Source organism: Dreissena polymorpha, chromosome 5, assembly GCF_020536995.1.
Source record: "Dreissena polymorpha isolate Duluth1 chromosome 5, UMN_Dpol_1.0, whole genome shotgun sequence".
Classification (NCBI taxonomy): domain Eukaryota; kingdom Metazoa; phylum Mollusca; class Bivalvia; order Myida; family Dreissenidae; genus Dreissena; species Dreissena polymorpha.
This window is the reverse complement of record NC_068359.1, coordinates 103,544,150-103,555,432: the sequence shown is the minus strand read 5'-3', so window position 1 is coordinate 103,555,432 and position 11,283 is coordinate 103,544,150. Positions and strand designations below refer to the sequence as shown.

General features: G+C 35.1%; 1 protein-coding gene across 1 annotated transcript; it reads right to left on the bottom strand.

The window, feature by feature from the left end:
* Positions 1–1,821: 1,821 nt before the first annotated feature.
* LOC127831523 (uncharacterized) lies at positions 1,822–7,382 on the bottom strand. Its single transcript, XM_052356507.1, has 7 exons — positions 7,191–7,382; positions 5,669–5,741; positions 3,904–4,491; positions 3,380–3,514; positions 2,833–2,979; positions 2,305–2,484; positions 1,822–1,853 (listed from the first exon to the last, which is right to left on the bottom strand). Exons 1-7 carry the CDS (start codon positions 7,380–7,382, stop codon positions 1,822–1,824), a joined length of 1,347 nt encoding a protein of 448 aa, XP_052212467.1.
* Between the last annotated feature and the right edge of the window lie 3,901 nt (positions 7,383–11,283).

Here is an 11,283-nt window from a genome sequence, read left to right as displayed (position 1 = left end):
ATGTTTGTCTGTTAAATACAACCATAAATCTAATATTTAATTTAAACTTGTTCATACATACATTTTTTTTATGCCCCAAAGGCAGGCATATGGTTTCTGGACTGTCTGTCCAAAAAATTATACTTTTGCCATAACTTCCATACTACAGAATAATTTTTTCACTTGATATTTGTACATAACTCTTCTTTGATCAACACCTTCCCACGGACATATTTCTTGATGACCTTGGCCCTTAAACTCAAAAGTCAAAGCACCCAATAACTTAACATTCACCATAACTTTGTGGTTCATGATTGGATTTACTTTATTTTTGTCCATAACTCCCCTTTGGACAAGACCTTCCCACTGACCTATTTTATGATGACCTTGACCATTGACTGACCTTAGCTTAAAGGTCGAAGTGTTTAAAACTAGATAGACATATTAAGCACGAATAATATATTAAACCTTCAACTTTATAACATCAGCATACATGTACACTGTATCTGTCAGCAAAATAGCGTGGGTCCGTTTACATTTACTTCAGTTTAGTCACTACACTTCTTTCCAAGCACCTTAAGCGCCTACGGCGCTTTGATTTTCAGTTGAAGTCGCACGATCGGATTCTTGTCCGCTATGAAAAATCAGCCCGATGTATACGAATAACGGCCTGCGAGTTGCGTCAATTTGTTACTATTTATAGTAACGGTATCAAATACTCTGTTATATAAATGCAGATAGTAAAATATCAACGGGCGATCCCATATTCACGGAAGCAAACGTAATTGTATCTGTCATGGCTACAGTTATAAAACTCCCTTTTCCAGACATAATTAAGCCCATCTATTATCGTTAAAAAATTATGTTGGTTCTATATAGTCAAACAAAATAGAGCAACATATTACGACGAAGCGTTCATTTGATAAATGTTTCATGATTTGCTTAAAAAACTGGCATTAAAGGTGTAAAACAAGCTCGAACAATAAAATTCGCTAAACCATTCCGACCTTTATTCAAACTAGTGAAAATGTGACACACGTAAATTATGAAATCAAGGGAAGCTATTCGTGTATTCGTGTACATACACTTACAAAGATGTATGGCTTCCTTTTTTGTAAATGTCGAATGTATTTTTTCTTTTCCACTTTACATTATTTGTGTATCTCGTCGTAATTCTTAATTGTAAAGTATTAATTAATTAATCAGTGTATTATGTTGATAAATGTGAACTTTTCCCAGAGCAAAACCATGATATGTGGTCAATTTGTATTACTAGTATTTATTTGCATATACTTTATTAAAAAGTCATCTGCTCAAACATCAAAACTTAATGATAGGTTTTAACAAATAATCTATTGAAATAGCGCGTCAAATTAGCACTGTATGTATACACCAATATATACCCGTTGATGTGTTAATATCTGTTTCACTGAACCAAACCAACATGAAACATGGCATTTTGGTTTTTGCAGACGCGATGGAGTCTAGGTTATTCAAATGAGCATTTCGAAGTTTATATATACCGTTACTTCTACCGAACTTAACAAAAACGTTAAATACGTATAAATATACTAAGGGTGCCCCCCCCCCCAAACAAAAATGAAGAATTCTTTTAATGAATAGTATAGACTGCTATCATGGAACACCTCTAGTATATTTTTGTATTCAGTCATGTCATTGAAAATTATAAGCTCTTTTACGTTTATGACATGCATAAATAATGAATATGCATGTAAGAATTATGAAAAAAAAATTCGATTTTTCTTTTCTACTTGTAAACAGCAATAACACATCCAAATTCAAATATTTACTTTCCTTTGGTAAATCTTCATGGATTGTTGATTAGCCAATCTCAGTAGGGTGATGAACGATTTCTGAAAGAACAAAACATCCATGTTATAAATATGTATATCAGAATTTAAGACCGTGTAAAACACCGAAAGATCAGTGGCTAAATACGTTCGCTTGAGACAACGTTCGCATATCGATATTTTTGCATTTTTTATCTAAATGATAGGTATGTCTTTAATTAAGTATTGTTTTCAGTTTTATTGTATTTCTTTTCATACCCTTGTAAGAACAATATGTTCTACAAGCATAGCCGCCAAAAGCATTTTTTTTTTTGTTATTCTGTTAATATTATTTATATAATAAAATATAAAAGATAATTTTGCTCAACTTTACTTTGAACATACAGATGATTTATTTTTCCTCTTTTTACGATTTCTCGTGTAACTGTATGTTACGGTACATTTCAAAATGCGTGAAGAGAACATATTCGATACTTGAAAACAATATACGCCGAACTTATGGTTAAGTATTTACTATATTGGCAAATAAAGGGGTGTCTTTCTCCCAAAAACCCGACGTTAATGGTTGCCGTCCCACACGCAACGTCCGTCCACTCCCCACCCTGCTTCATGATCACACAATCGTTGTTGCTGTGAGTGGATTGACCATGGTGTTTATAGTCTTGCCCAAAGTTGGTGTATGTAACTGGGTCGCCTTAAATTACAAGATTTGGTGATGTACAATCAAATAACACATAATAAAAGCGTACATCTGATCTTTCATGCGGAATATAACAGCACATTAAACAATGTGCTTATTGCAATAAACTTGAAAAATAGTTATTAAAATTACTGCTCCAGCAGCTGGAGTTTCACTTCTTTATATTTAAAGAACGTTGACATGGTCGCACAGGGTGTAGCTAAAGCTACTTTAATTAGATATGTTTATTTGACACGCTACCAAAACCAAAATAGTGTTCCAGTTTGAACACAACGGAAAATGTCATAAATTGCCTTTTTATAAAATAGTTAAATGTAACAAACTGAAACGAGCGAATACTACCTGACATCCACGTCCACTGACCCTCTTGTTTTGAGTCCGTCAAACCCAGCCAGATGGACGGCACAAAATGGTGCTTGTTAAGGAACCGCACAATGAAGTCCTGCTCTGCGTGGTTAGCTACGTGTGCCAGGTACCCTGCACCGGAAACTAATTAAAGAAACACGCGTGTGCGCGGTTTTAGCGTACATTACCATCGATGAATTAAAGTGCATCATAACAATTAACACACACAAACATATGCGTGTAGACGTAAACTTTAGAAAGATAAAATATAAAACGATCGGACATTTATCAACACTCTACCAGTCTCATGGTTGATAAATATCTGCTTAAACAGAAACAGAAGTAAATGTACAAATTAGTTCTGTGATAAATAAATACCTCAAGTTTAAGAAGTATTAGCCTGTTTCATGCTTTACAATACTATTATTGTTAACAAAATACGCATGACACGGAATTGCTTTGGCCAGAACCGTATTCATAATGTGATATACGATGTTAAAGAATGTGTCACTAAGAAATGTACTACAATTGTTGAATTACTGACCGTTACAGTGTCGCTGTGCGTTATGCCACTGGGTGACGTTGTTTATCAGTTCATAGCAATAGTGGCCATACTGGCCGAGAAAACCTCCCTTGTTGATGGCATTCCTAACGTTGTCTGGGCATAGCTCCGTGTGATCTAGGGATTAAATGATTCACGTGTGTTTCGTTGTTAATGTCAAGGAATTCAAATTTCAGCTGATAAATATCTCTTGTAAAACTATCTTACTTTCAAGCGATACTTTAATTGCACAATAATGAACACATTGAATGATTGAATGACAGCGGTTATTCCGTAAAAATGAGAATTGGTATAATGCGTTACATAAGAAAGGAAGATATATAATTTAAAAACGGATATTTTTTATAAAGGATGCAAATATACAAGCGCTTAGCGAACTTTGATTCTAAATTCAAATAAGGTTGATAGTAAAATACAAACATCAGTTACGAAAACTATAAGTATATGACCCGCTTTGAATACATGTGATGATCATTCAGTATTTGTGTTATAAAACGGAAAAACACCTTCTGGAACGGAAGAAGCATTGCTAGATGGAGTGTTCGGTCTCGTTGTTTGTGTTGTCGATCTTGTTGTTGTGGTGGCCGTGGTCGTTGTTGTCTGTCTACGCGTTGTAGTCGTTGTGTGTGTGGTGGTTGTTGCTGGTGTAGTAGTTGTTGTTTGTGTTGTGGTGGTTACAGGTGTGGTTGTTGTTGAAGGTGTTGTGGAGGTTGTTGTGGTTGTTGTAGTCGTTGTGGGTGTGGTGGTTGATGTAGGTGTGGTGGTTGTTGTGGATGTGGTGGTTGTTGTAGGTGTGGTGGGGGTTGTAGGTGTGGTGGTTGTTGTAGGTGTGGTGGGGGTTGCAGGTGTAGTTGTTGTTGTTGTAGGTGCGGTGGTTGTTGTGGTTGTTGAAGTCGTTGTGGGTATGGTGGTTGTTGTAGGTATGGTGGTTGTTGTAGATGTGGTGGTTGTTGTAGGTATTGTAGTCGTTGTTGGTGTGGTGATAGTTGTAGAGGTGGTGGTTGTTGTAGGTGTGGTTGTTGTTGTAGGTGTGGTGGTTGTTGATATGGTGGTGATGAATGTCGTTGTGGAAGTTTTAAGTGTAGTCGTTGTTACTATCACAAATAAATTAACGGTGAGAAATTTCATTATGTATACAAATCTTTTCAAAGATTAAGCGAGCAAAAAAAAGTAAAAAATAGAAATGACAGCGCTTCTATCAGCTTATTGGTCGATGTTACAGATTAACTTTTCCCATATAAGATGTCAACGTGAAACTATTTATTGTTTGACAAAATGCACAAGTTAACATTAAGTTGCCATGTCCTTTAACCACATAATGTTTAAAAGCGATACCGCCCGTACATTAGTTAAATATTTTTAACTTTCATTACCTACATGAATGTCGCAGGCATTATCTAAAGGTGAAGTCATGAGAATGTCGATGACGTGGTTGATGGTTCTAATATAGTTTCAGTCTCACTTGTGTTATTCGATGACAATAATACTTGCCACAGGTTTATTTTTTATTGTCATCGCATTCAACTGTTTTAAAAATTATTTGTCAACTTTTTCAGATTTCTTCATATTGTTCAAATAATACAAAGACTAGGTGAAACATTGCACAACTCAAATAAATGGGACAAAAGATACAAGACAATTAACTTACAACTATATTAAAATGCAAATATGATATCTTGATATGTTGATAAATGGATATCACTAACCCTTAAAACATCACTGTTGTAGCATTGAGCTGAACGAATAAAACAAGGAAACTTTTAACTGCACCCCACAAACAATTCTTAGTTAATTCAAATACTCTGTTAAAGAATTATCTTCCCGGATGAATGTTTAAAATAATGTGTGCATAGCGCTAGAACATTTTTTTCTAACGAACACATGGTTCAAAACACATAAACCAGTACAACTACAAAAAGACGTACACATATCGTGCACCGCCTATACATTCAAAGTAATATTGCAAGTAGACCTTGAGAATTCAGTTTGTTTGTATTGTTGGGATTTTTGCCGTTTCAACAGTATTAATGTCAGTTAAGCTACTCACACTTTCTTGGGCTATCTGGATTACAAGCAGCACTTCGTGTATAAAGTTATGCCAGTAACTCACAAATACCATAGACAAAGTATGCGAATGTCCGTAGAGAGAATTGCATGGCCAAAGACCACACAAGTTACAAGGACAGGTCGGGAAGCATCCCGCGATAATCGGTTGTGAAGTACAGCGTTAAACAACTAACTTACCGGCCCGACTTCTTTATTTAGAGTTACCTAGGTCTGTTACTGGTATGGCCCCCGGGCAGGTCTGGCTCTGGACACTCGCATCCTGCTTGATGTATGCGGTCTAGAAGAGCCAACAGACACGTAAATACTAAAAACAAACATTTGTTGTTGTTGTTTTTTTGCCAATAGACTTTTGAACCGAAAATCAGAAAAAAGTCTCGCACTCAGGTGCGTGGTTCCCAAGGGATAAAAAATGCACGGATGTGGGATGTTGGCAGACGAAAAAGATAAGATATTTAATGCAGAAATTTCTTTTTCTTGCAATCTTTCACTACGTAACTTTTTTCACATAGTTTCTTCTAAGAATTTTTATAAAATCATTTATAGTGTAAACAACGTTATTAGAAAAAAAAAACAAATTTCGTTTGTTAACCAATTATGTTTTTGGCAAAAGCTATGTAACGTTTACAATAGGGATTATTTTTCGTCTTAGTCAAGAAAGAGTGCGTGTTGCAGTGGTTTAACTCCGCTATATACTCGTGTGTTGCTATGTTGAAAATCAATATCAAAAGAAGACAAATAAATTGTGTCTGGACCCCATGTTTCAAACAGGAAAATAATGTTATAATCTATACATGGAGCACACATTTTCCGTTAAATACGCCTCACGATACAGCTAAGGATCTTCAGGTCATCCCCCTCCCTGGAGCCCCTAATCCTTGATCAGGTGGTCGACAATCAATTGTATGTGATATCTACGCATTCTTCCGATGCTGCTTGATCGCTTTCTTCTTCGATACGAGCATCTTCACTTTGTCAGCTATTTCCTATTTGTATTGCTCATTCACATAAGTGTAAGTCCCTTAAGTGTCATCGTCTGCTTATGAACATACCCTCTGTGCATAAATTATTGTTCAAAATTATTTCATATAAATCAAAAACAATCCGAGAGCTCACAAAAATGCTCCATCGCAACCACGTGACACAGACTGAGCATTTACCAAGTCTACTAATATAAAGGGATGGACATCGGGGGCATAAGTAAAGCACATAAACTAACTGTGTTAATTACTCGCAAAACTAGATATAAGTTAAGTAACTTCATCTTTTGAAATCACCTTTTACTGGACGATCGCCTTTTCCAAAACATACTGGGGCCAAACTCTTTGATTTTTTGTGTGTTTGTTTGGGTTATTAGAAGTTTAAAGTGATAACAAATATGTACGCTGTTCACATTTATATGGTTTCTATAACATCGGAATCAGCATGACAGCGGCAGTGTTTCTATAGCTGTTAATGAATGTACGCCAACATAAAGCCAGCAACTTTGGTAATCAAACCTTGTAAGTTCCAAAACTGTTCCTGAGTTAAGTGGTCAACCAGTACCAAGTGCGCATACTTGTGACAGTACCTGAGAACTGTCCTTCTTTAAATGTAGAGGTTAAATGGTCGTTCCAACAGTTTTATGATCAATCGCCACATATGTAGACGGGATATGGATGTATTCCGCGATTCTCAAATACTAGTCCAGCGCTTTACTAACTGACCTAGGCCGCCTAGTTACAATTACCTTGCCTTCAAACATTATCTCCAAGAAGTTGCCGGTTCGAGACCCGACTCCCGCAGGCTTGCAGTCAAACTCGTACATGTATCCGTGTGGCTCCGCGTTGTCGTCAGGGAGCAGACGCACTGCAGCCTCGACGTTGTAGTTGCAAACGCAGGCGTAGTCCCCAGCAACCGTTGCCAGGGATACGCAGATCATAAAAAGTAGCCTACAGTCGGGACACAAACCCCGCACAGTTAATATTAATTGTAAATAATGCATAATTTATGCATTGAAACCATATTAAAATTTGCATTTTAACTGCAAAGAAGTGCTCATTAACCGTTTGGAAACTTGACTCGCGGATGTGTCTTCGAGTCACTTGGCTTCTGTGCATTTCACTTAGATCAGAATCTTCTGTGCATTTCACTTAGATCAGAATCAACATAATTTATTAAGTTCCATTTACAATGGCATATATAAAACACTCAACGTTTTAGGGCGTTAATTCATACTTTGGTGCTTAAAACATTACAATGAAATTGTTATTTATAGTTTTTAAGTTGGCTTTTAAAACAATCTACATTTGATTTAAAATGCAAAACGTAAGTACATTCAATGCATAATTAAAGAAATATTTATTTGTTCCTGAAACCTTCTTTCGTAATATATTGTCTTTATATTGGCATTGAAATTTATCATAATGACTTGCCAAGAAGGGTGGATGTTAAATTACACAATTCACAAAAATCCTTTAAACAAGGGTTTGATGAATTTCAAACCTAACTTTTTCGGCTGATTGAGTATACGAGCTGGGCTTTAGGAATTCAGATAAGTTTAGTTCATTTTAGAAATAGAATTACACTGACGGTCTTCTGGCCTTGAAATGATTAGTCATATTTTAGTAAACCATCGCCACGTGGTGTGCACTAGATATAAGAGATCTATGTTCTGAACCAGTCATATCTCTGTGCGCAGGTTTGCCTACGGCTTCATTTTTAAGGGGCCGTTTAACAGATTTTGGCATGTATTGAAGCATGCCATTAAATGCTTTATATTGATAAATTTAAACATTTGACCTGAAAATCTCCAGTAAAAATAACAAGAATACAATTTTAAAAAAAGGAAAAAAGTAACCCTCAACAGGGCTCGAACCACTGACCCCTGGAGTCCTGGAGTTAAAAGTCTCCCGTCTAGACCACTCGATCATCCATGCTCATGCTTAGAGCGGATGTATTGTTTACCTATATAAGCAATCCTCGTAGTTTCCCAATATATAACTACAACAACAAAACTTTCCAAATTATTCAATCGTTTCGCGTCGCACGACGCTTTATAATTTTCAGGTTTTCAAATCGTCAAAAGATGCATATAATGGATATTAAAGAGTATGGTACATTGTCTGTATTACTATTTCCTCAAAAATAGCATAACAAAAACGAAAATGTGCGAATCTGAAACAACTTTTTTAATTTTGTCAATGCCCCTTTATAGCAGGACTTTATTAAGAAAAAATACTTTAATAACTGACTAAAACTGTTGGAAATATTTGTTTCGGATTTAAAGAACAATAAACGTTTTAAAGGGGGTGGGGTCGTAGTCTTATATATAATTTAAATTACTTTATTCCGCACAACTGTGTCGATTTATCAAGAACATACACACGTCCTTGGTTCATGTATTTAAAGAAACTATTCAGACCTGAATAATGCGTCATTAACTTGATTGTTTTGTGCTAAATGCGTGTGTTATTGGTTTACTCAATCATTTATTTCAGCAATCAGAATATAAATTTTACATTGTTTTAGTTCCGGACACGATGATCACCTAGAGGTCAGGTAGTCGTTATGATAATATGCCACTCTTTATTTGAAAGGACCGAACTGTTGGTAACCAATTTAAAGGGTAGTTGAAATCAGAGATTGACCCAAATGTGATGAGAGTGTATCCCGATTAATTGTTTATGTATCTTATTATCAAGGTTTAAATTACGATAAACAAATCTTATCGCATCTTTAAAATGGGTTTGCATAGTGATTATAGTAGCCTTTGTGTGTCTGATTAATTTATCTATATTTTAACAAGACCTTTTTTAATTCAAATAAAATGTAAAATAAAATAAACGCGCCTTCCCTAGGCGTAATACATGCATTACTATAAATTAAGCTGACAAGTTTGATGTATGCATTTCTTTGCAATCATAATGTTTATTGACGGTGTTCAAAAAACATTTCTATTTTGCAATACAGCTGAAGTTAAACAACTGTAATTAAAAGAATTCAATATCGATAATTATAAGCAATGTTTTGATCAAAACACAAGATATGTGTCTACTGTAGTATTATTAGTGCGACATATTTTTTTATTTTCATAAAATCCCATTCACACTATTTTACAATGATATTTGATATAGGAGGATATATGAGGACAAAATTAAACTGCATGAAAATACGACCACGAAATGCGGAAAATAATTATTGATGTATACAGCCTTACCGCAGCATATCCATATTTTGAAAAACGGAGATTTAACACGAGGTGTCTTGCAATAGATTGATAAGATACCAGCGCATCATTATTATTCCAATAAAGTAAGTTGACCTAGTAGGACCTTTATAAATTAATCAGAAATTAGGACAAGACAAGCACGTAATCGTCTGTGCCGTCATTTTTTTACGCCGAACTCAGAGTAGATAAGTGAGACCATTTAACACTGTAGATAAAAAGAAAGAGAGGAAATAGATGAGAGTCCAGTACATCTCCATTTATACTTATGATAATTTAAAACCACTGGCATGCATACACTAAAACATGTATAACCGCTCTTATGGACATCTTAACACACAAAAACGAATTGAAATCGGTCGAAAGTAATCGAATTATAAATAATTAATAGTTAAGTTTTAATATTCGCAGTAGCACGTCAGAAAAGTCACGGGAGAAAAGTGTCACTTCTTTCGCAGTAACGTATATATTCCATTCACATTACGAGTTTTCTTACATTAACATAATGAAATGTATTTCTTGACGCAAATGTCATTGTTTGCAAATTCAAGTTAATGGTACATTAAAACGGTTCACAATTAATGTAATTGGGACTTCTCAAACTCTTACTCGGCATAAGATTATCATGTTTGGTTCAAATATCTCGGACATATTTGACATTATCGTGATAGTGCTAAATTCATGTATGAACGTTACGCCCAATGTCTTATATAGGAACGCAATGAGCAGCCTTGGGTATCTGATGATGGCTTCACATATGTGTTTAATCAAATGTGGAACATAATAATATTTGTGTATATGCTTAATGTAAACAAATAAAATATATTCATAATAAACAAAAAACAACACCAACCAAACTGAAACTGCACCGCATGTAAATTACGTTAAAAAAGTGTCCGTTGAAATTGAGAATACACAAGTATTTCTATACCAAAATGACAAAAATGCATTAAAAATATGATGCCTTTTGTTTCTCGATTACCAAACTCATTCGCTTACACAATTCCTTATTTGTTGGTCTTGTTGTTGAACGTGCCGAACAAAAATGTTCTTGAGATTATGACGACATTCCCGTTAACCACAAATCTCTATCCAATAAAACGCATCTTTGTTAGAAGGCGACGAGACAGCACTCAGAATGGTCCTGTAAAGATAGAGAAAACAACACATGTGCAGTATGGAAAGTCATGTGCACTAAACCAAACTCATACAGGCAATTAGGGACATGAAAGTCTCAGTCCTTCGGATTAAAATGACGCTGTATGATTACATGTATTGTCAAAGCGTGTCAACCAAAGTTGTTTACTGACAAGTTATTTAAAGTTTGTGTCACGTTTAATTAGAATCAAATCATGTCACTGTTATCATGGTCTTTTAGAATCATTTTGATTACAAAAATATGATTCCAACACAGTTATAATGCATATTAAGCCAAATAGGCACATGTTTTATAAGGGAGCTCTGTTTTTGTGGGGGTTTATTTTTCAAAATCATGTTGATAAAGCAGTATATTTGAGCGGTGAGGATAATTTCTGTTGTGTTTTAACGTCCGTTGTATCATGTTAATAAATCGTATTTTAACTAATGATATATACACACAAAGTTCAGTGATAGT

Coding starts and splice junctions, on each gene's coding strand:
- LOC127831523 (XM_052356507.1), bottom strand. CDS start 7,382: ATGATCTGCGTATCCCTGGCAACGGTTGCTGGGGACTACGCCTGCGTT. Junction 3,515..3,903: donor TGCTTCTTCCGTTCCAGAAG/GTGTTTTTCCGT, acceptor TTTAATCCCTAG/ATCACACGGAGCTATGCCCA. Junction 2,980..3,379: donor CGCACAGCGACACTGTAACG/GTCAGTAATTCA, acceptor TTCTTTAATTAG/TTTCCGGTGCAGGGTACCTG.